Here is a 26,221-nt window from a genome sequence, read left to right as displayed (position 1 = left end):
TGCCCTCTGAGTTGGAGCCAGTGCCTTTTACTTTTGATTGGCCTGGAGACGGAGAGGACAGGGAAAGGTCTGAGGATCCTTATGAAAACCACATCCGCTTTGTCAACCAAGAAGAACTGATGGAAGCCAGTGGTCCAAACACCTCTCAGACACTGGCTTGGTCTCTCCTTCCACCATGGCTACAAAGGAGGAGGCATCTTTTGCAGTGGTGGTGCAGAGGGCAGCTGGGGTCCTGGACCTTCAGTTGCCATTGTTTCACAGTCAGGACAAACATCTTGATGAAGACCTCCAGATCTCTACTCCCTTTCAAAATAGCCCTTATGGATGCCCTACCCGGGGCCTGGCCCAAGCCCTGCACAGGGACTCCTGTGCACAGGACAATTACTCCCTATCATGGCCCTCCTCCTGGTGACCCCAGTTTTCTCAACAGTACCCCACCCCAGAGAACTTAGTGGTCCAAGACTCCACCTCCCGAATCAACCGAGGTGCATTCCCTACCACTCCGTCAGAGAGAGATCCCAAGAGCTTGGACTCCGTTGGCAAGAGAATGTTTTCCACCAGCTTAGCATTGCAGTCAGTGAACACTGCATGCCTTTTGGACCGCTACACCCACACTGTGCGGGATTCTGTTGTGCAAGTGCTAGCCCTGGTCTCAAAAGAGGCCCAAGCTATACTCACCCAAGCCATTTCTGACGGGGAAGACGCAGCAAAGTTCACCGTCAGATGTAGGTTAGGCATAACCAACTTGCTAGGCAGATCGATTGTGTCATTGCTGGTACTCAGATGTGACACATAATTCAGAATCACTGGCTTTTCAGGGGATGTCCAATCTTCCCTCATGGACATGCCCTTTGATGACTCTCACCTTTTTGTGGAAAAGGCAAACTCAGCACTGTAGGGATTTAAAGACAAACAGGGTTACGGCCAGATCTTTGGGGCTTTCCATGGCTCCCCGCCAACCCCAGTGTGCCTTTTGCCCCTTCTGTGGCTATGGTAGGGGCTACCAACTGTGTCCTTTCCCACTGAGACACCACAGTAACAGACTTTGCAGCCTTTTTGTGGCTTTGGAAGCAGTTCTCACAAACCACGCAGGACCACCAGCGAGAGGTTGACACAGTCCACCCCCTCCCTTATATCCGAAGCCCCCAAACCCCTTTAGTTTCTTCATACCAGCACAGACACCCATCAAGAGGCGGGATTTGCCATGACCTGACTCACTGGCAGTCCATAACATCAGATTATCTCCCCTTGTTCCATCAGGAGTCCTCCATCCTATTATAGACCTGCATCTTTTCAATTTCTTCCTGAAGAATGAGGAGTTCAAGATGCCCACATTATCTCAGGTCCTGTCTGCCATCGACCCAAGAGACTGGGTGGTAGCGCTGGACTTTCAGGACGCCTCATTCCCAGTACCCATTCTACCTGCTCACAGGCATTACCTGTGGGTCATGGTGGGCCACAACAATTTGTAGTTCGCTGTGCTTCCCCTCAGATAGACCAGTACCCTACAGGTGTTCACTAAGTTGATAGCGTTGGCAGCGGCACACCTGTAAAGGGCACGGATTCAGCCTCCCCTTACCTTGATGATTGGTTGTTGAAGGTGGGTTTGCTCCAGGCAGTTGTCTCCCCACTCCAGACTATGGCAGGCCTCCTGCACTCACTGGGGTGCACTATCCATATGTACCTGGGTCACACCCACCTCCCTTTCAGATGCTGTTTTCATCTGAGGTGTTCTGGACCTATTGCAGTTTCTGGCCTACCCTCCCAAACCACAAGTCCAGGATATTCAGATTATGATTCCAATGTTTTAGCCTCTATCCTGGTTTTAGGGGAGACTGATTCTGGGGCTGTTGAGCCTCATGGCCTCCTGCATCCTGCTGGTAACACATGCCCTTTGGCTTATGCGGAGTCTCAGTGGGCACAGCGTCAAGCACATCGTCCAAATATCAGAGGTGTAAGGAAATTCCTCTTTTTGTATTACCACCCCCACATTTTTGGACTCATGCTGCTGGTATTCCGACTCTGAGAGACCTCAGTGACAGTCCTCTGACTCTGAAAAGAGTATGTCCAATTGTCTTATATCGTATTGCCAAAGGCTAACCTGCTTGTAAGCCCCTAGTATATGGTACCAAGGGTACCAAGAGCATGTAAGTTAAAAGGTTACCTCATGGATTGCAGCACTTGCTGTGCCACCCTGTGTGTAACGCAGTTAAAATAAGTTTGCCCGTCCATCATTGCAGACTGGAAGAGCAGTTTTCTAGTGCCACCCAGCTGTCAAGCCTCCCCCTGTAATATATGTAAGACACCCTTTTGGCAGGCCTACTGATCCCTAATGCAAGGTGCAGCATATTTCAAGGGCAGAACATGTATTTGACATGTAACAACAGTATAAACACAAAGTTGTTGCTTTTTACTGTGGTAGAACTTGGGCCCTGATGTATACTTTTTTTTGCGCTGCATTAACATCATTTTCTGATGCAAAAGTGGCGCAAACTTACAAAATACATACTTTTTTTGCACCGCATTACCGTCATTTATTGATGCAAAAGCTGGCAAACTTACAAAATCCAATTGTATTTTGTAAGTTTGCGCCACTTTCGCGTCAAAAAATTACGTTAATGTGGCGCAAAAAAATCATGGCCTTGGTCTTCTCATTGGCAAGTGCAAGGTTAGATGCTGACCTCTCAGCTGTGCTAACTCCTGAACAATGTGACCATAGTTGATGCCTTAAGGTGTCAGGCACTCGTTACATTAAGTTCCACTAGATTCTCTAATCCAAATTAATGTAACAGGTTGCGGTGCCCAACTTTTACAAAGTTGCCACTTAGTTGACTTCCACCTCCGGTGCCCTAAACGGTTGCACAATGAGACAGTTTTCTACCTTCCTGGGGAAATGTGCTAAACGATCTAAAGAAAGTAGAGAATAGAAGCCTGCACTGGAGAGACGTCTTCCTCTGCAGGAAGCCACATGGATGTTGGACCAAAAGGTGAGCTTCAAAGGAGAAGCGCCTTTGAAGGTCAAATGGGTAACATTTGGGAGAGGGGCTGCTCCATTGTGTAGGTAGACAGGTTGGCACTAGGGACAGGGAAGGTGAAACCAGTTGGCAAATTTGTTTCCTGGGGACATGTAGCCCCCTCAGTAGCCACTCCTTTGCGTTGCTAGGGAGCTCTGGATGCCGAGAGACTGGTTCTGCTATGTTGGGAATGGACAAAATGGTGCATACTGGAATAGCCAGAGACCACATTTCCGCAAGACGTGGTCATCAGTAGGGAGGAAATGTTGTAGCCCATTGGCTATTTACTGTGTCTGCCCCAAAGCACTTTCAAAGTATTAAAAGGGCACCCTGTCACCCAGAACTCAGATCTTGACTGGACTGGAAGAAGGACCGATAAAGGACTGCCCTGCTGCACCAAAGAGAGGCTGCACTGATGTTCACTACACCTACGGAACCTGGAGGCTAGCAAAGGAGAAGGGACTGTGCCTGTTGTGTCCAGCTTGCGGAAAAGTCACTAGAGCAAAAGACTCCAAGGGTCAGATGGCTGACCACCTGTTCATAGCACAGGGCCAGAACAGCTGACTAGCCTGCTGAAGCAAGTTGGTCCCCAAAATCTTCACATCGCCACCATCTGCCCCCATACATCATCAGAGACCAGGACTGAATGCTCAAAGATGCACTAAGTTTGCTGAGCTCGGGAGAGTTGTTGGAGTGCAGCTTAGTCACCCAAAAGATGAGTATCGTCCAGGAGAAGGATTTAGCTTTGACCAAAATACTGGGCAACTGGTAGCCCAGTGGCGACTGGGTTTCTATCAGAACTGAGAAGACTTCAAGGGACGTCAACCCTGTGAACAGGCCCACCTCACCCATTTCATGGATCTAGGATTAACCGCAGGAAGACCTCCATCAACCACCTCACACCCACCAGAGTCTCGAGCATCTTCAGAATCCCGTGTCCCTTGCATCACGAACACTTCCATAAGAAACCATAGCAAAGAATGAACGTGTCTGGAACTGGGTGGGTCACCTGTTGAGGTAACTGTTTCTGAGGGACTTGCAGGTGCCCCTGACTGGCTGCCTGTCCGAGTTGCTCACCCCTAGTAACTCTAACCGACCTCAGTACAACTAACCAAACATTTTTGCTCTAAAAGTTTCTATGAATTTGTCAGTGCTTGTTCGAGGCTCAGTAAAAAGTTCATATTTACTGTACCTTGTAAAATCTGTATCTGGAGGACATTTTTCATTGTGGTATCTAGAAAATATAGGGGGTCATTCTAACCCTGGCGTTCCAAGACCGCCAGGGCTAAAATGACGGGGGCACCGCCAACAGGCTGGCGGTGCCCTGCTGGGCATTCTGACCGCGGCGGTTTGACCGCGGTCAGAAGTGGAAAACCGGCGGTCTCCCGCCGGTTTTCCGCTGCCCATTTGAATCCCCCATGGCGGCGCAGCTCGCTGCGCCGCCATGGGGATTCTGACAGCCCATACCGCCATCCTGTTCCTGGCGGTTCGCCCGCCAGGAACAGGATGGCGGTATGGGTTGTCGTGGGGCCCCTGGGGGCCCCACAAAGAATTTCATTGTCTGCAGTGCAGACAGTGAAATTCGCGACGGGTGCCACTGCACCTGTCGCACCTTCCCACTCCGCCGGCTCCATTCGGAGCCGGCGTCCTCGTGGGAAGGTAGTTTTGCACTGGGCTGGCGGGCGGCCTTTTGGCGGTCGCCCGCCAGCCCAGTGCAAAACCCAGAATACCCTCAGCAGTCTTCCGACCGCGGAGCGGTATTTTGGAGGGGGAAGTCTGGCGGGCGGCCTCCGCCGCCCGCCAGACTTAGAATCACCCCCATAATCTTTTTTAAAATAAATGTGCGTCAGATTTTTTTAATGTCTTGTGTATTTCTTCTTCAATTGTTTATGTGATGTTTAAATGCTTTACACATGTTCCTTTGTGTAAACCCTTCTGTTCAGCAACCCGGGGTTGAGCTATAGGGTTTAGCAAACAAAACCTACTGGCCCTAAAGGCTTTGGTAAATATGTTACACAGTGGAGTTGCACAACCACACCCTATAATACACCCAGTTTCCTCACAGGAGGGAACTGCGAAAGACCTGCAGTTGTGGCTGATGAACCGCAATAGGGTCCGTGGCAGACAACTCTCCCTTCCCAACCCAGAGATGATTGTAGTGACAGATGTGTCACTTATTTGTTGGTGTACCCATCTGGGAGAGATGGAGACCAGAGAACTCTGATCTCCGGTAGAGTCTCAGCTCCCTGTCAACCTATTGAAGATGCAGGAGATCCGTCTGGCATTTAAAGCCTTTTTTCCTTTGATCAAAGAAGCCTTGTTCAATTGTTCACAGACAACACCACCACCATATGGTACTGCAACAAACAGTGCAGGGTGGTGTCATGAACCTTGTGTCAAGAGGTCCTGCGTCTCTGGACATGGCTAGAGTGCAAGGACTTTTCCCTGGTGGTTTTGTGCTCTGGCAGGCTCTCTGAACAGAGCAGACAAACTGAGCCACCAATGCCTAGCGGATCACAGAAGACATCTCCATCTGGAGGTGGTGCAAGGTTTCTTTTGAGACTGGGGAGAGCCATGATTAGATCTGTTCACTACTACTCAGAACAGCAGTTCTGCACCCTGGAGTTTCCAGGGTGGCTCTTGCTTGAAGATTCTTTTTGTGTCTAGTAGAGCTCAGGCCTCCTGTATGCCTTTTTTCCGATTCCACTCTTGCCCAGAGTTCTCAAGAAGATCAGGAATAGCCCAGCCCAAGTCATTCATATGGCTCTGGATTCGGCACAGAGGGTATGGTATCCCAAACTCCTCAGCATGAGCATCAGCCCTGTGATCAGGCTGCCCCTTCTGAGGAACTTCTGTCACAGCAGTAGGGTCTTGCACCAGAACCTGCACACCCTGTGTCTTCATGCTTGGAGATTGATTATCAACAGTTGACAGCTTTCAACCTTCCCTCAAGGTCTGTGACATTATTTTGGCAGCCAGGCACCCCTCACAAAGATGGTATACACCTACCGTTGGGACATGTTTGTTAAATGGTGCGTATTCAAAAGTATCAGTCATCTTTCTGCACCCTTAACCCTAGTTTTTTTGTTTGTTTTTCCGCTAGCCCAGCAGTGCTCTGCTTTGGGAACTGTTAATGGTCAGTCAAATTGGCTTTCTTGTGGTTGCCAGATCAATCTTCTTTGTTTAAGTTACCTGTTGTGACACATTTCTTCAATGGTTTACGAAACCTGGTCCCTCCAAGTCCATTCATTATGCCTCAATGGGACCTCAACCTCGTCTTAACCTTTCTCATGTACACGTCCTTTGAGCCACTGTCCAACAGTCCCTTCCAGCTGCTCACCATAAAACAACTTTACTTTTGACCATTACATTGGCCAGAAGGATCAGCAAACTTCAAGCACTCCCTGTGCACCCTCACGACACGTCATTCTATTCAGAAAAACTGGTTCTCAGAACCAGTGCTATCTGTTAGGGACTCCATCCAGCTGCAGATTCCTTACCAACCCTCCCATCCTATCTACTCTGCAAATGGATTTCTGCATAGGGTCAGACTCTTGAGGTCCGTAGTGGTGCACACCAGTTCATTAGTTCATCAGCATTCTTCATGACTCTGTGCTTCTGGCATGGAATGCTCATGAAAAGAAACTGATGTTAGTGCGCTGGAGTGGCCTGAAATGGTCACAAAAAAAAAACTGATGTCAGTGTGCTGGGGTAGCATCTATATAGGCCTTTTACATGCCACTTCCAGCGAGGGTAATGCAGATGCAGAGCCGACAATGCCACCAGCACTCAGGGGTACAGCTCAAGAATTTCTGGATCTGGTTTGATGCCTGAAGATAATTCTAAGGTAAGCAGTCTGCTACTAGACAAAGGTCTCTACCAGATAAGGCATTACAGAAGGTAAGTACCTTGTTCAGTACAGTTACTAAAAATTATTATTGAGCACTTGTAGTTCTATGCACTGGAAAAACTCACTGTTCGAGCATGAAAACTGTCTAGGCACGTCTGAGCCTTTCTTTTAAGGTAAAAGCTTGCCTGTTGGTAGTGGCATCCCTTTTATAATGGATGTTACCTTGCTTCAACACCTACACGTCAGCAACATGATCAGCTTGCTTCTGAGTGGAAGTCTTTATGATTTATTGTCTAGTTAAGAGGTGTCATATTGAAACTATTCACATTTTAGAGTAAACATCAATAAAGAATTTAAAAGTAAGACTTCTAAACATTAGTATAAATGTAAAAAGAAAAATAATTATTGATGTTTGAATGACAAAGTAGGTGTTCTACCAACTTTTCGTAATTGCTACAACTGCATATATTTTTGTGATAAAACACATTATTGTAACTCTCAAAAACTGTTTACAGTTGATTAAGGTACCTCATGGATCTCAGCATAACATTCTCACTGAATAAATAAAAATAATGTTGCAACATTTACCGTTTATTTAACAAAGATATAATAAAAATAGAAAGTATGTTGTATAAGGTAGGAGCAAACTCTAACCTCTGGGGTTGTTAGCTCAGTTATTCATATGTAAAGCTATTGGGGAGATGCTGCTAATTTTCTTACTATTCAGAATTAAAACTAGTGAACAATTATGTGAACGCAAGAGTGAAAACACTTTTCTCAATGTTTAACTTACAGTCAGTGTTAAAATTATTTCTGTAATTGATACATCCTGGTATTTTGTGTATATATATATATAATATTATTAGGCCCTTAAAGTCTGTTTCCAGTTGATTCAAGCACCTAGTGGTCACATCTGCATCGTCTCAGCATAACATATTATAATAACTGGTTAAATAAGAATTATGTTTTGTTTTTAAAAGTTCATCTAATAACAGTTGTTAGAAATGGGGTCTTTGATTTGCAGTCAGGTTACCCCCTGTCCAAGCAAGGACCCTCAGTCTAGTCAGGGTAAAGGAGAATCACACTCAGGTATCTCCCGCTCGCCTCCTTGGCAGCTTGGCACGAGCAGGCAGGCTTAACTTCAGATGCAATGTGTAAAGTATTTGTACCAACTCACACAGTAATACAGTGAAAACACTACAAAATGGACACTACACCAGTTTAGAAACATAGGTAATATTTATCTAAATCAAACAAGACCAAAACGACAAAACTCCAACATACATTAGCCGAGATATGAATTTAAAAAAGAATAAGAGTCTTAACCCTTAGAAAACAGTGAGAATGCTGCTCTTACAAAAAGTGCCTAGTTAACGTCAAAAATAAAGCCGCATGGGCGAGCCTGTGTCAAAAAAGGCCAGCGATGCGTTGATTTCTCACTCGCAAGCGAGACTGTCTGTCGTACCTTCTCCGGTCGGGTGGGTGTGCGTTGTTTCTTTTCTCCCGCAAGAGAGCATTGCGTTGATTCCCAGACGGGCACCTCGAGTCCGGGAAGGCTTTGCGTTGCTTTTCACGCCCAGTGATGTTGCGTTTGAAATCCAGTCGCACTGTGTCAGGAAACCGTGCTCTTTGGGGCCTGTGTTGTTATCAGCAGCTGCTAGCGGATGTTGCTCGTCGTTCCTGTAATCACGATACGTCGATCTCCCAGTCGCAATGCAAGTGGAACGCCGATTTTAGCCAAGAGGCCAGCGGCGCATCATTTACCAGCCGCGTTGCAGATGGTGCGTCAAAAGTTTCCCCGCACGGCGGTAGGTGCGTAGATTGCTGTCCTTTCCCACCAACTTCACCGCTCAAGGGCCCAGAGACAGGTTAGGGCACCACTTGTCAGGGCAGGAGTCTCAGCAGGGAGTCCATGTGCTGGCAGAGAGAAGTCTTTGATGTACTTGAGACTTCAACAACAAGAGGCAAGCTCAGTTCAAGCCCTTGCAGATTCTTCCCCATTGGGAAGTCACACAAAAGTCAGTCTTTGTCCTCTTTCAGGCAGAAGCAGCTACTGCAGGCCAACCCATCAAAGCACAGTCACAGACAAAGGGACAGCACTCCTCCTCCAGCTCTTCTCATTGGCAGAGGTTCCTTTTGGTTACAGAAGTAATCTAATTTTCAGGGGTTTTGAGTCCAATACTTATACCCCTTTCTGCCTTTGAAGTAGGCCTACTTCAAAGGAAAGTCTCTGTTGTTCACAAGATCCTGCCATTCCCAGTCCAGGCTCCAGACACACACCAGAGGGTTGGAGACTCCATTGTGTGAGGGCAGGCACAGCCCTTTCAGGAATAAGTAACCACTCTTCCCTCCCCTCCTAGCACAGTTATGGCTCATCAGGATATGCAGGCTACACCCCACCTCCCTTTGTGTCACTGTATAGAGAAAAGGTGCAAACAGCCCATCTGTCAAACTAACCCAGACAGCCAATCCACAAACAGGCAGAGTCACAGAGTGGTTTAAGCAAGAAAATGCCTACTTTCTAAAAGTGGCATTTTCAAACTAACAATTTAAAAGACAACTTTACTATTTTACTGTATTGTTAAGTTGTGAGTTCAGAGACCCTAAACTCCAAATTTCTATCTGCTCCCAAAGGGAATCTGAACTTCAATAATATTTAGGTAGGCAGCCTTCAGGTTAACCTATGAGAGAGATAGGCCTTGCAAGAGTGAAAACTGATATTTAGCAGTATTTCACTGTTAGAACATGTAAAACACCTCAGTACATGTCCCATCGTTAACATACACTGCACCCTGCCCATGGAGTTACCTAGGGCCTAGCTTAGGGGTGCCTTACTTGTAGAAAAAGGGAAGGTTTAGGCCTGGGAAGTATGTACACTTGTCAAGTTGAATTGGCAGCTTATAACTGCACACACAGACATTGCAGTGGCAACTCTGAGCCATGTTTACAGGGCTATTAGTGTGGGTGGCACAGCCATTGCTGCAGGCCCACTAGTAGGTGCCCTGGTGAATCTGCAAGTGGGGCCAAGCAAAGGAGTGGCTTTGCCTCTGAACCACAGAAGCGAGGGGTGTGAGTGTGTGAGCCTTGGTACTGAGAAGAAACATACACTGAATGTTAGAATTGATAGATTCTGGCAGAGCTGTGGTGGTTCCCATCAACAGTGGCGTTGGATGTTAGACTTGAGGTGCACTGGCTGAGCTCTGTTTTGCTCTTTTTGGTCCAGTATTGGCTTGGGAGTGGGACTGAATATTAGAATTGAGCTGCTGTAATGGAACCCGTCTGGGAGAGGGGTCCCAGAATGGGAAAGGAAGTGACCTCGCCGGGGTAGAACTGAGCTGCACTCATGGAGCTGCACCCGATGTCCCAGTCCTGGAACAGCAGAGTGTACTGACTGTCATAACTAAGGTGCTCTTTCAGATAGCGTGCGTGGGGTTTTCGCATGGGCATGGCTGAGGGGCTTGGAGTGTGTAAACTGAGGTGCACTGATGAAGCTACATCTGAGGTTCCAGTACTGGACCAACAGTGTGTACTGACTGTAATAATTGAGTTGCTCTTGCAGACAGAGTGTGTGTGGGGTTCTGGCACATCTGAGGGGCTTGGAGCATGTGAGTTTAGGTGCACTGATGGAGCTGCACCCAAGGTCTCAGTACTGGAACAGCATTGAGTACTGGCTGTAAGAACTGAGCTGCTCTGGCAGACAGCGTGTGTGGGCTTCTAGCATGGCTGAAGGGCTTGGAGTGTGTGAACTGAGGTGCACTGGTGGAGCTGCGCTCGAGGTCCCAGTACTGGAACAGCACTGTGTACTGTGTGTAAGAACTGAGTTGCTCTGGTAGACAGCGTGTGTTAGGTTCTGGCTCAGCTGAGGGCTTGGAGTGCGTGAACTGAGGGTCACTGAAAGAGCTGCATCCGAGGACACAGTACTGTAACATAAGTTTGTACTGACTATAAGAACTGCTCTTGCAGACAGCGTGTGTGGGGTTCTGGAACGGCAAGGAATGAGGGGCTTGGAGTGTGTGAGCTGAGGTGCACTGATGGAGCTGCACCTGAGGTCCCAGTACTGGAGCAGCAGTGTGTCCTGACTGTAAGAATTGAGGTGCTCTGGCAGACAGTGTGTGTGGGGTTCTGGCACGGGCATGGCTGAGGGGCTTGGAGTGTGTGAACTGAGGTGCACTGATTGAGCTGCACCTGAGGTCCCTGCACTGGAACAGCAGTGTGTACTGACTGTAAGAACTGAGGTGGTCTGGCAGACAGCATGCGTAGAGTTCTGGCATGGCTGAGGGGCTTGGAGTGTATGAACTTAGGTGCACTGACTGAACTGCTCCTGAGGTCCCAATACTGAAGCAGCAGAGTGTACTGACTGCAAGAACTGAGGTACTCAGGCAGACAGCGTGTGTGGGATTCTGGCACTGGTACAGCTGAGGGCTTGGAGTGCGTGAACTGAGGTGCATTGAAAGAGCTGCAAGTGGGATCCCAGTATGGAGCAGAAGTAAACAAAGTCTCTAAGGATTGTGGAGTCCTGGTAGAGCTGGCTATAAGCAAATCCAAGCAATCCTCTGTCCTGGGGACCACAGGCAGGCAAACTTGGTAAAGTAAATCCAAGGCAAGGAAGGGTGGGAGCAAGGCAGCTGAGAGACGGTGCAGAGAGCCCACAAAGACCAAATCTGACCAATATAAGAGCCTGATATATAGCCCTGTTGACAGGTAAGCTCAGAGCAAGAATGCAAAGTGAAATGGGAAGCTTCCCTACATAGGAGCAGGAAGTTAAAAAAACTTCTCCAACAGACCAGTTAAACAGGACAAAGCGTAATTATACAGTATTTAATCCCTGCTCCCAGACAGAAGAAGAAGGGACGAAGAGGCATGACTGACCACTAGCAAGCAAGGATTTTTAAATTACACTGAAACTAACAAATGAAATAGCTGGAAGCCCACAGAAGTATACTTAAACGTATACAAGAGGTCGTACACTTACGCTTGACCTAAAAATGAGAAAGACACACAAGTGCCTGCTTGACCACATCAGTATACAGGCCAACACCTTATCCCTCCATTCTTACTCTTTCTCATTACTTTGATACCTTTTTTTATCTTCTTCACTGGATGGATGAACACATTGCAAGCATCTGTTTTTTTTTCTTAAAACATTTCAAGGAGGTGTCCCAATGGTTTCTAAACCAACACTTTTACATATTATCTTCCGACTTAAAAGACATGGTTAAAAAGAAACACTAAACTTTTTTTAATAGGAAATCAATTCCCTCTGTTTATTTACATGTTACCAAACTTTTCCGGGTTGTCACTGTGCGTCAACTAACCCCCATGCAAAACAAAATATAGATTTTCTTGAAAAAGGAACATTCCTCTGATTAAAAACAGTTTTGGACTGCTGGCAAAAGGGCTAAGAAAAACTCTTGATCTAATGATAACCTGCATGGAATATGTCCGGTTATTTCCCCTGAGGGACACGTTGCTATGAGGCGGCTTTATGGCACACAGTATCTCAACACATGTTCTGTTGGTACAAAGGAAACATCATTTAGATTTGTAATGAGATTATAAGGGCTTCTTTGTAGCCTTTTTGGTCCATGACTGAGAGGTCTGGCATGAGTTCCACTGAACTAATTTATAAGTCTTTATTTTCTCTTTACCCCAACCATCCTTAAAAGGCAGCACTTTGCCAGGGTGGTAAAGACTACACTTGTATGTCCTTGAGGGACAGGTGGGAATGAAAATGCTTTGTTTACGGATGACACAGTAGTATTGATACATAAAAAAGTTTAATCTAGCCTTATAGCTCAATGCCGAGGTCTATGCCGGTTGTTAAAGGCCCTGAACCCGTGTTATAGGCCTGACCCAGAACCGAGAGCTCATGAGGAGTGAGAGTGCATTTAATGACCATTATAGCCCGAAGCAGAAGGGCTGAGGGTAGAATGTTCTCAACTAAAAAAGGAAAAACAGAAAGACAAACATTGGAATGTTGGATCAGACGGCTTATACCATTCATTATAAACCCTGAGCCACTTAATTGTCTTCATTGGAGCTCTCAGTAGTCCAGTGTTCTAATTAACCATATGCAGTACCTCCTAGCCTTTCAGTTGCATCTTTGATTGGCTAGCGAAAGCATGTCTGTGTTTTGTCATTGTTGGATGCAGAACCATTAGGTGTGAATTAAGTGTTGTGCAAACATGATAAAGAAGAAAGGGGACTTCATATCCAAAATATATGTGTTCTGAACTTCCTTAAAAAAATCACAATGTGCTATTGCACATGCTGGACGAACTATGTTAGTGGTTATTTTGCTCCCACGGTACTGTATTTGTGGTATACATTTTATTACTCCCAAGGCCTTTGGAATGTACTGCACTTGAAAAATTATTGTACATATCTTACAGAAAGGTGATGAAAAGATTGAAAGAGAATGATATTTAAGCTGTAAATGTGGAGTGGAGTAAGTCATATGCTGAGGGAAAGGAGAATTGAGCAGACGTTGGAGGAGATAAGGAGAAAATTACACCAAGTTAAAGCTACGTGTTATATGGTCATGGCATGGTCAAATTTTCCTTTGTGTTCTACCTCATCTCACTGAAACACTCACAATGTGTGACTTAATGTAATTCCTCAGCGACTTTTCATAGTCTTGAGTATGTACACTTTAGCATGCTGTAATCTAGCCTGTAACATGACTGTGCACACTTGACTTGACTGTTGCTGTCTTATTTGCTTTGTTTATGCAGGTCATGAGTATGGCTCCAGCTCCTTTGTCTCTACTGATCAAGGCGGCCCCTATCCTAACCGAGGAGATGTATGGAGACATACAGCCTGCAGCGTGGGAGCTGTTGCTGAGCGTGGACGAGCACATGTCTGGGGCAGCAGGTACAGCACATAGTTCATAATACAAAAATCGTCACATATCTCTTTTCTGTAGTCAGAACAATGTGAATCTCGAAAACACCTTACTGACACTAGTCGGCAATAGGAAGCAAGGATATTAAGCACAGATTCTCTTGATGGAATATTGTAGGCGTTTGACCTTCCCAGAACATAGTCTTAATGGAGGAGAGCTCAATATTAATCTAGTTTTTTAATTGAAATAAGAATACTGGTGTGCCAAGACAGGTGTCGGAGATTGACCAAGGAAGTGGATTTTAATAGAGGCTTCACGTCAGAAGGATGTAAATCTTTTACATGTGACATTATAGAAAATCGCATTTTTTTATTAAAATGTATGCAGTGCAAATTAGGGGTTCCCAGAAACTAAATAAAAACATGGTGAGCGGAGAACAAAAAAATATTTTCAGTAAGATACTGGAAAAAAGAAGGTAAAGGGGAATAAATAAAAGAAACTGAAGGAGTACAGCAAGGATGATAGGAGCAAATGAGAGGAGTGGACTAGAAAGCAGGAATAGACAAGGAACGAATTGACAGAAAAGGAATACATTAGAAAGGTGATGGACTCAAGGGAGGTCGAAACATGTTGTGAGAGGAAGAAAAGATGTAAAGAGGTAGAGAAACAGGAAGCTAAAAGCCTGCTCTGACGGCTCACTAGATGAATTCATCCACTACAGGGATCTGAGTTTGACCGCAAGTAACAGCAGCTTTACTCATACAGTGAGTAACTTTGTGTTGGGTGACAGCACCTGCTATCTGTCAGTAGCTTCAAGAAACCCCTTAGGGGTGAAAGTGCACTGTATAAGTATGCCGATTATGTTTAAGAATGGCATGGTTGAGAATTGAAAGAGAGAGATTGAAAGAAACATGAAAGAAATACTGGATTAAGTGAAGGAAGAATGAAATGTAAGAAGCACTAGAAGGAGGAATGCAATATGGGAAATGAGACAGAAATAATAGAATGAAGACAAACAGAAAAAGCATTGGAAACTCTCTTTGGTCTAGTCTTGACAAGCTGGTTTTATGGGTATGTTTTTTTATAATTGATTAGAGGCATATGCCTTGAAAAGAAAAGAAAATCATGCCTCCTCCAAACGTGGTGGATATATCCTTTCAGTAAAAATGTCAAATAAAAATGTGTATTATTTTAATAGAACAGGAGTGGCACTTCCCAAAAGGAAGATGTACTTTGAACAAGTATGGACACTCTTTGCTAGTTTTAATACACATCACCATCACAGAAAAATAGGATTCTTATTGGTGCAAACAAAAAGTACTATTGTGTTTAAAATACTGTAACTAGAAGACATAGTTTAAACACACTTGAATGCATGTGAGCAGACAAAAATGTGGCTACCCACAGTGCAAGAGAGCAAAAGTCTGAAGCACGCTGACCCATTTCCCTAAGCTGTATGGTATGGTGGGTGAAAGCAAACTGTGAATGGCAGTTGAACAGGCAAATAGATGAAGAGGGCTGGTTCCACGCCTTTCAATATATGTACATGTGCATACATTTTTTATTTAGGATTTTTACAGTACGCACTACTGCTTAGACAACTAAGTCTGTCTCAATATAATAATGCCATGCCTTAAAAGGAAACAAAAATGAAGATGAAACAGGTGAAAACAACTAAGAAAAACTGAACTCTAAGACTGAGAAAAGGCAACATATTCACTATATATGATATTTTTAACCACATTTATTTCCCCACCATGCAGCGGCCATGTTCCTACTTTGTGCTGTGAAAGTCCCGGATGCTGTTTCTGACATGCTGACTTCAGAGTTTCAACACCCTGAAACGGTCCAAAGGCTCAATGCTATCTTGAAATTCCACACTCTCTGGAGATTCAGGTACCAAGTCTGGCCACGAATGGAAGAAGGAGCCCAGCAGATCTTCAAGGTAATCTGAAAAGGCCAGAAAACGGTTTCCTAAACATGTACACAATTGATAAAACATCGATAACGCTGCCTTTTTGTTTAAACATCTCAGTTCCCTCACCTGATAAAATTGTTTTACTGCTCTTTTGTTTTTATTATATAAAGTGTTCCTGTTTAAATAAAGCGTCTGCTATTGTGTTTATTTATTTATTGCTTTACCATGAAGGGAGACAGAATGCTGTACAGTTTGGTTAGTTGATCGGAAGATTTGCCGAACATTTGTAAGATGCATCAATATACAAGGGAGGGACAATAATAAGATTAGCAAGAGACGTACATTTGAGGTCAGCAGCAGTCTAACAATACAGCATGCAGTCGGTATATTTTTTATGGATTGCAGAAGTTCAAAAATAGCCTCAAGAGGCCTGTGCATTTGAAGTCAGCATCATTGAGTCAGTATAGTACATTAAGAGTATATGCTTTTGCAGTCATCTGTCGTCCCACAAAAGGCATTCACATTATGACAATAATATACAATTTAAGGTAGGTACAAGACAAGGCAGATAAGAAAAGTAGATGAGGTTGATAATGTGGTCAAGCTTAGCCCCTTGTGGTAGAAAGGACAGAATACATGTAGTGTTATTAAAACTAAGAAGATATAGTCAGCAGCTAGACACTGTAGGGCATCAGTAGAGCATCTGTGTCAGCGGGCTATCAGAATGTGTGGTATGGTTTAACAGATGTTTCATTAGCTTGGATTTGAAGATGTGAATTGAATGGCCAAGTAATATATATATGGAAAGGGCATTCCATGTACAGAGATATTCCCTGAGAAGAAATGTATCAGGGTGGACATTTTTTAATTGAGAAGTGTTTTAAGAAGTAGGGTGAACTTTCTTCTTTAGGTCCTTGTTTGGCTGCATTGTTCTAGATGTTGTGCAAGATACAGGAGGGCGTTTAGCAATATGGCCATGTATATGAGAGAAGCTGTCTGATAAGCTGAGTAAGATTCTAGTGTTAGACTTCTAAAGGAGATTACAACTTGAGTGTTCTGTCAAGTGTGGCTTCAAAGTGGAGGACTGTTTTGGAAGGGGTTAGGCAGAACCTAAACAGTACAGTTAGTAGAGCGTTCCTGTAGTCAGGGTACAAAATCACCAGCTTTAAAGCTATTTTGGGGGATGAAGATTTTAATGTTACGTAGTTAGTGAGTTCCTGTATGTGAATTCAGTTTGAATTCAGATAGCAATTCAGTGTCCTAAGAGAGCAGGTAAATGTTGAAATTGGGAAGGCCAGTATGAGTTGATTCCTTCAATCATTTTTAGAGTATTGAGAGATTCCTCAGACGAGGCTTATAAAATGAGGTATTGATGGGATTCCTGAGGGAAGTTTTGCACCCTTTGGTCAGACAAAGAGGGGGAGTGAAACATTAGTAGAAGATGCAGAGTGGGTGTGTCTAGCTCTTTTGGAGGTTCCCACCTCCTCTTTTGCTTTACTTTTTTATGCACTGTCAATAGGACTTGGGCATATATTTATTGCTGCTTTTGCTTACTAACTTTGGTTCAGCACTTCTTTGACTACACTTTTCCATTTTAATATGTCCTCATAGATCCCTCCTCCCAGTATTAACTTCACATTGCCATCTCCTATCTTGGGAATGCCATCAGTGCCAATGTTTGACCCACCTTGGGTGCCACAGAGCTGTGGGAGCGTGCAGGATCCCATCAACGAGGATCAGTCTGTAAGTTGTTACTGCTTTCTCTGTTGCAACCATTCACCAGCATCCTTCCTTAAATAGTTTTAATCCTAAGTACCCATTTTGCCTGAATATGTGTTTGTGAATTGCTCATCACGTTCATGTTGAGCCAATGGTGTTCAGTTTATATGATTTTTGAAGACATGCTTACCCTGCCTGACTTTGCATTTTGCCCCATCGTCCCTCTCAGTTGATGCAGACTAGCATTATAGACTGTGCTTAACACTGAGAAATTAATATTGAAGATCTGAATGCAGTAAATACTATATTCCCCTTTTGTTTTCCTCTGGAACTCTGAGGCAGCATGTGACATAAGTCAGTGTTGCTCTCTCAATTTGCATAGTTTTAGAGACCATGATGGGCCTGTGCTTAATAAGGACATAGTGTGGGAACACGGGCAATAAGTGTCCTGACCAAAAATGGCCTTTGAAACATTCTATACATATTGCAGTCAAGTCACATACAGCCATTCATGGAACATAAAGTAAATTAAGTTAACAATACGTCAATTCGGGTTTTATGGGGTGCTGTAGGGAGCTTATATTGGCAATGTCATTGACAACTGACAGTCCAGCTGTCCTGGGGCAAGGCAACATTGTTTTAGCAGATTCCATCAGTATTGGTAGCCTTTGTAATAATTACATATTTTGCAGTTTATGCTATGTAATGCCGTGATGGTGTGCTATTATATTTATATATTATATATTATATTATATTATATTATATTATATTATATTATATTATAATATATTAAATAAGTGTATGCCATGCTTTATTAAAGAGGTTTTATTTATTTATAGTTGACACAGACACAGAATGGTTTGTTATTTGATGAAATGTCTTTTAATGAAATAATGCATCTATTGAACATTAGAAATCGTTTTCTGCGCGGGCTGTGTCCCGTTCCCACCAGAGGGCTGAGCATATCTTGAAGAACCTGCAGCAGGAGGAGGAAAAGAAGCGGCTTGGCCGGGAAGCCAGTCTCATCACTGCTATCCCCATCACTCAGGAGGCCTGCTATGAGCCTACCTGCTCCCCTAACTCAGAGCAGGAGGAGGAAGGTGTGTTTACTGGTGGTGGGCTGGTGGTAGGAGGGATTAGTTGGGGTTTGACTTGTAGCAAATGAAAACAACATAAAATCACATTGAAGAAGTAGTTTTAAAATGTATAAAGCCTGATTTAAAGTTGGAGTAAGAATTGATTGGTCCACCATGCATTCCATGGGTTGGTGGAAATCCCTCCAGTGGAGTCTTCTCTGGAAGTATCACTTCCTGCATTCAAAGAAGTTCCACAATGGCATCCAACTTTATATCAGCCCCTTTCTCTTTGTGGTACTTGTTTGTTATGATTGGGATCACATTCATCTATTATCAATGTCATTATGAACTGAATTTTAACTAACGAACCACAATGACTCTTAGCCCCAGTTCAACAGTGGCTAAACATTCTAACTCTTCTTAGCATCTACGAAAACCAGGGCCTATTTGGGAAATCTCTGGAGTTCATCATTGACCAGAATCTTAATATGATTGAACATATTGCTAAACTGATAAAATCTGCATCCTTCCAACTCCTCCAAACAGATATCAGGATAACGGTACCAGTCTTCACACTCACCTGTCTCGACTAAAGCAATGCATGTCTTGGGAACTTTCCCAAATCGGCAACCACACCTCTCAAAGCCTTCCTGCATGCAAGAGCAAGGATGACCTTTGTTGGTAAGAAGTCAAACCACATCGGCTTTGAGGTGGGAATTACCTTTCAGGTGGTGTGTAGAAATATTTCATAGATAAACACATAAAACACAAACAGTCTAAATAAATGTAAACAAAAACTGAGAGGGACTGAGGACACAGTTATGATCCTCATAAGAAAATCACATTTGTGATGCACAAGCTTGTTCTCAATGAGGAAAAACATCTTTATGTTATTCTCAGTCAACCAATGCATCTTGACCTCAGAAAAATGCCTCTGAAGGGTAGCAGCAAAGGAAAGGTTCATTTTCACTCCAGAAGCAACATAGAATTTTGCAAGGTGTTTAGGAGAAGCTTCTAGCAGCTATGAATAAAGATCCTTTCACAGTATCCCTAGTTACAAAGTCAGGCCTAACTTCAAATCCCTCCTAAAACAGAGGTGTGCACAAGGATCAGAATTAGGAGATGTATGATAATTATCAAACACTTAAAGTTTTCCCCTGATTTTTTCGCCAGAATTTTGAAACTAAGATACATGATAAAGTATGCAGAATTTGGCATGGTAAATAATGATTCTGCATGTTCTGCGTCATTTCTAAATTGAAAAATCCTAATGTGGGTGCTTACCACATGTAGTAAATATTACCCCAGGTAATATTATTTATCGGATGTGGTCAGCATCCCACTCTGTTCAGCATGACTTGGACTTAGGGCCTGAGATTCGATTTGGTTCACCAATTTCTGATATTATATTGAATTTATACCTGGAAGATGTGATAAGTTTATGGTCGATACTTACAAATAGTATCCTGATTATTTTATATTACCTGTATAATGATTGTTTTACAAGTTTTTACAAGTTAACTCTTCTTTCTTTATATATTTATGTGTGTGTGTTTTTGTGTGTTTCTGTGTATGTGTGTGTGTATAAAATAGTTATGTCAAGGAGGGCGGGAGGTTGTGAAAAATACATCAGGGGAAATTATTTTCACCATTGACTTGCATTGAAGTGAGGACAATATCATGTGGGGAAAAAGGTAAAATAAAGTCAGCTTTAGCGTTAACATTTTTTATATTAATTATGTCATTTATCATGTCATGAATAATGTAATATGTGAGGTCATAAGTAGTTCATGGTGAAGGTGCAAGCTATAGTGAGCTCACTGTTTTTTATGTAAGTTTAAGGTGTTTTTCCATACCTACATATAACATCACTTTACCCTTTGGTTTATTTTATAAATGTTAGTATTTTAAAATAAGGGAGCAGCTAAGAAACTGAGAAGATGGTTCAGCTGAGTAAACAGATGTGGAACGGGGATACTGTACTTATGCAGACGTCTCTCTCGTTACTATTCTGAGCCCCTTTAAAAATACATAATACCTCATATTACTAAAAGCCCACACCTTCTCTCACATTGTAACGCCCTGGGTTTATACTTGCATTAACATTTCAATGTACATATTTTAGCCTGTTCTTCAGGAAAAGCTTTAAATTCAAGAGGTCCTATTCCGACAAAATCGCTTTCAGAAGTGCCCAAAATGGCATTGAGTATAAAATGTTAGCCCTCTAATTGTTCATTAGAACTCTGTGGTGACATTGCAGTTGATTATTAGAGAGTTAACTAACTACTTTTAGTTTTACAGCTTTGATTCGATAAAGATGACCTTCAGCAGTTGCGCCACGCTTTTGTCATAAATTCAGAACGTTAGTATTCTAGTTGTTCATCATAACTTTGTGATAGAGCTGCAGCTGCTCACTAGGGAGTTCATTGGCAGGGTGATGCTACCATACAAAGTATCAGCCCTGCCAAGTACCACGCATTGCTGGTTAGACAAATACGTTTCAATGCAGATTCCTGCATCACCACACTGTAATTGTAATGTCAAGCAAATTTACTAGTGCCTCTCTGCCTTCATGTTTCCACAAGGTGCTTTCAGCAACACCAGTGCATGGGGGAGCACGAGGTCTGTTGTCTGGGGCTAGAAGCATATTGCTGTTTGGTACCTCCTTGCCCATTACTACATTTAAGTCCTGAGATAGTTGTGTGTTACTGTTTTTTTCTTGTCCCTTGCAAAAAAACACACATATTGGTCTAAGGTTTTTTTCCCATCTGCTCAAAGTTTGTATTTAGTTATATTTTGTATTACTGTATTCAGTTTCATAGGGCCAGATGTAGGAAGCCTTTTGCATGTCGCAAACTGCAAAAAACGCAGTTTGCGACGTGCAAAAAGCCTAACACGATGCACAACCTCAAATTGCGAGTCGGTACCGACTCGCAATTTGAGGCTGCGACTCGCAAATAAGAAGGGGTGTTCCCTTCCTATTTGCGACCGCATCGCCATGCTGAGTTGCTTTGTGACCGCGAATGCGGTCGCAAACCAACTTGCAGTTACCATCCACTTGAAGTGGATGGTAACTCATTCGCAAAAGGGAAGGGGTCCCTATGGGACCCCTTCCCCTTTGTGAATGTCCACAAAAATGTTTTTTCAGAGCAGGCAGTGGTCATATGGACCACTGCCTACTCTGAAAAAAAACGAAACCAAAAGGTTTTGGAAGTTTTTCTTTTTGCAGCTCGTTTTCCTTTAAGGAAAACGGGCTGCAAAAAGACAAAAAAAACTGCTTTATTAAAAAAGCAGTCACAGACATGGAGGTCTGCTGTCTCCAGCAGGCCACCATCCCTGTGAGTGCATGGACTCGCTATGGGGTCGCAAACTGTGACCCACCTCATTAATATTCATGAGGTGGGTCTTTGCGACCCCATAGCGAGTCCATACATCTATAAAAACCTCTCTGTTTGACAAATCCCAAATTACGTTCATATTTGGATGGCTATGTACTAATATATCATGTAAGGAACTACTTTTTCTATATGTGATCCTTGAATAAGGACTCACTAGGCGGCCTATCACTTTGTCTGCTTTAATAAGATGCCAATATTGTTTCATAATCCTCATAACTTCACTGGAATTTGAGTTAAAAGTAGTTATACATCTCACTATACTGTCTTTCTTTTCTCGTTTGTTTTGTGACCAAGAGGCTATCGCGTTTTGTACTGGCTACTTTGTTACAAGCTTCCCTAATGACATTCATAGGATAACCTCTAGATCTAAATCTAGTAACCATGTTCTTCTGTTCTTTCTCAAAAATATTACTTGTACTGCAATTCCTTTTCGCTCTCAGTAATTCTCCATAGGGTATGCTCCATTTGAATCACGATGGATGATGACTCTTAGCATGTAGTATGCTGTTACCTGCTGTGCTCTTCCTAAACAGACTCGTAGAGACCATCTCTCCTTCTATTGTCACCAAGACATCTAAAAATTCCATAACCTGTTTGTCAAATTTATATGTGAATCTCAAATTCATTTCATTTCTTGGTAACCAATTAAAAAAATCGAACACAATGTTCTCAGGACCATCCCAAATAATAAATAAATCATCAGTAAATCTCGTCCAAAGAATCATATGTCTCATCCGCTTCTCATTCTCTTCCCCATCACATGCTGGGTTTCCTACCAGCCGATAAACAAACATGCAAAACTAGGAGCAAAGCAACTTCCCATCGCTGTCCCCGTAGTCTGTATGAACCATTTGTCTTCATATAAAAAATTGTTGTTTTCTAGACAAAATCTTAGCATCTTCAAAAGCATTTTAGTGTGTTCATATACCCGCAATGGCTTGTCCCTGAAAAAATATTCACATGACTTGATCCCTAATTCATGTTCAATACTAGTATACAAGGACACTACATCAACAGTTCCCATAATGTAATTTTGTTTCCAAGGGATATCCTGGATTTTTGTATTGAAATCCATACTGTCTCTACAATATGAAGCCAAAATTAAAACATAAGGACACAAAAAATTATTCAAATAGATAGAGGTATTTTCAAGGAGACTGCCTCTTGCTGATACTACCGGTCTGCCAGGCCATCCACTGTCCGTGTGGATGTTAGGCAACATATAAAAACATGGCGCTACCGGTTTCTTCATTGTCAAAAATTGCAATTCATCACTACTAGGTAGACCCTGACCATACCACTCTGAGAGCAGGGAATGATAAGATTTTATGGAGGCTTTAAATGCCATCATTGTCGATACCTCACGACACCTCGAAAACTCCAAATGCTTTCTTGCCTCTTGTCTATATTTTTCCAGATCCCACAACACCACATTTCCCCCTTTATCTGCTGGTTTGATAAAAAAATATGTTGCATTCTTTAATGTATCAAGTGCTCTACGTTGGCCCCATGTCAGATTACTAGCCCAGCGCCTCTTACTTTTTTTCTGTAATTCCAATAAGTCAAATCCTGCTTTCTCATAAAAGGCATCAATATTATCATGCGGGTAGTAGGATTACACCTTGATTTCGGCCTAAAACCACTTCCACTCGGACTATCTATGTCCAATCCCAAATCTCTCAACAACACAATCTCTGTGTCCCACAATCTTTCCCCTACCTCCAATTCTCTCAAAGAAGCTAGACCCTTGAGGTCCCCAATACACAATTCCGTGGAGGGATCCACCACATCCGTATTACCATCCTTATTCATTCCTTGCACCCCAGGTTTCTCCCTTTGTTGTGTAAATATCTTCAATAATTTTAATTTCCTGGCAAACTGAAAAATATCAATTTGTGTTTTCACGTAATCAAAATCTGCAACTGGAGAGAAAGACAAACCGAGTTCTAATAAGGAACGTTCATCCAGGGTTAAGTCATGGGAAGAAATGTTCACTGCTCTGAGTTTGTTCTCACCTACTATTTCTTCTTTCGACTCTGTCGCAAGTGCCTCCCCTGTTGTATATAATCTTCTTCCTGCTGTCCCCCCTCTTCTGTTCCTTTTCCGTTGCCGTTTTCCCCTCCTCTTGGAGGTTTTCTCTGCGGTTGCTGATTCAATTGTAAAAAACGATACTCCTCTGCTGTCGTAAATGGCAATCCCATAGTTCCACTTGGGCCCGGTTGTTCCTCCAAGTCTGAGATATTATCTGAACTGGATCCTGTTGAGACTGCTTCCTGTTCTTGAAGTAATTCCTTACATCTGAATTATTTTCTTGCCATATCAGATTTTTCCCAAATGTCAGAAGTCTGCCAATAGAATAGTCCATCTTATCGCTCAAAACAAAAACTTCTGCTTCTTCCTTAATTTGATCTCCTTTTCATATTTCGCCAACCTTGTTTACATTTCCTTTATAAAGGTAACCACCTCCTCTTTTTCTGGGCTATTCTCCAGCATAGCTCTCAACTTTTTAATTTTCTCACTGGTTTCCCTCAGCTCCATAGTCGCATACTTTGACAAAAGTTCCAACATTCCCTTGCCCGTAGATGCCATCAATGCAGACCATTCCTCCAGTAATTTAGGATGTGGATTTACATATGTCGGAGTAATTAAAATCCTCAGTCCCCGTGGAATTCTTCCTACTTCAATGTTGTTATTCAATTATATAACCTCCCAACTTCTGTTTTTACATATTCTTTCCAGTTGCCACAATTGTTGTTTCAAACTTTTTGTCCCATCAATTCCAGCTCCACGTTTTTCCCCCTCATGTATTGATCCTACCTCATTTTCACCAGACAGGCTCTGTGCTGCCTCCATTCTCGTTTTAGTGGCTTCATTCATTTCCATCATTTGACTCTCCTTTAAAAAATCGTCTCAACAATTCAAAAAAGCAGTATATCCAAAATCCTCACTCCTTCCTTCCGTATACACTACTCATAATATATCATGTAGGGTATTGTTCAAGTATCGATGTTAGTCACTCATTCACTTAGAAATGCCTAAAACCAGACTCCTATGTGCAATCCATTCGACGAGTGCAGTTAAAAAAACGGCATCTTTGTAAATTACGTAACTGCCACATGTTACTCCATAGCAACCATCCCAACACGCCGAATGCAATCCCTCCGCGGGTGTGATTTAGTTTGAAAAGACGATCGGAATCGCTCAGATTTTCATTTCCGACAGCCAGTACAGTCAGTTCTTCTTTAATTAAGAGTAACAAGCTTGTCATAAGTCCGCCGTCCTGCAAAGACAGAACCTCTGGTAACAATGACATCACACTATTTAAGGGTGGAAGGAAAAAAACTAATTTACCGTGAGACTCAAGTGGAGTTGAAACACATTGGTAGTTGCTATTCTTATCAATAAATCTGCCTAAAGGAACTTGGAGTGCGGTAAATTACTTTTTAGACGCAAAATATCTTTCGAGGGGGGGTCTCCTTTGTTACCGGTACCGGCAGCTGAGTGAGCTTTTAAGAAAATGACTCTGACCATTTGGATTAAAAAAAATATATATATTCCATTCTGGAGACTGGAGACGGCTGGGACTGCGGGGGCCTTTAGAGTCCCCCCCCCGTGGACCCCAAAAACCTGTATAAAAAAGTTGCTCCAAGAACAATCACATTGGCATATCTAGAGATGCACAAGGTCACGAATTAGCAAGTAGAAAGTATTCCAATTGGGTTGACATTTTGCACAAAAAAGGTGGCCTCTTCTTGGATAAAAACACATGGCAGGATTCATTTTGACACTGTTTATTTCACATTAAGTAAACCTCAATGGGAAGCACTTACAGATATAAAGAAAGCAGGTGCTCAAGTTTAAACTCCACTTGTGTAAACTACTAATCATCCAGATTTCTAGTGTATTGTCAAGACAAAACTTTTGTTTCTCTGCATATTCACCTTGAAAAGTTATCTGTAAACCTTGATGGAGGTGTTTGCATCCTTTCTTTTTTTGAGGGCAGTATCTCATGTAGTGACTGTGACAAATGGGTTCTTTCTTGTGAACTACTGTTGCGACCAACCCCCATTGCACATGGCTGGAGACCGTGTGTGGCACGGGGCTGGGTGGCCATACGGGGTTGGCCGCAGGCCAGGACTTGCAGCCAACCCCCACCACACACGGCTAAAGGCCCTGCATGGCGTGGGGTTGGGTGGTTATAGGAGGTTGGCCACAGGGCCTGGACCCAGGCCAGGCCATTGAAAATTAGTTTTTTCTTCCACGTGCAATATTCACTAATTTGTTGCAATGCTCAGCACGTAATATTGCAAAACAATTGTGAATATAGGTAAAAAAAAACACTCATTTGGACTCTATTGTACTCACTCACAGACCACTCACACACCCATTCACAGACCCACTC

The 26,221-nt window shown here is 43.1% G+C and overlaps 1 protein-coding gene across 1 annotated transcript in view; it reads left to right on the top strand.

The window, feature by feature from the left end:
* The window catches only part of UNC80 (unc-80 homolog, NALCN channel complex subunit), a 2,774,722-nt gene that overhangs the window by 1,291,741 nt on the left and 1,456,760 nt on the right, over window positions 1–26,221 (top strand). Inside the window, exons 30-33 of the mRNA XM_069225668.1 lie at window positions 13,599–13,737; window positions 15,472–15,653; window positions 17,238–17,369; window positions 18,259–18,445. Of these exons, the coding sequence (XP_069081769.1) occupies window positions 13,599–13,737; window positions 15,472–15,653; window positions 17,238–17,369; window positions 18,259–18,445 (640 nt within the window). The remainder of the gene's footprint in view (window positions 1–13,598; window positions 13,738–15,471; window positions 15,654–17,237; window positions 17,370–18,258; window positions 18,446–26,221) is intronic.

Source organism: Pleurodeles waltl, chromosome 3_1 (genome assembly GCF_031143425.1).
Source record: "Pleurodeles waltl isolate 20211129_DDA chromosome 3_1, aPleWal1.hap1.20221129, whole genome shotgun sequence".
Lineage (NCBI taxonomy): Eukaryota > Metazoa > Chordata > Amphibia > Caudata > Salamandridae > Pleurodeles > Pleurodeles waltl.
This window is presented reverse-complemented; position numbering and strand designations above follow the sequence as displayed.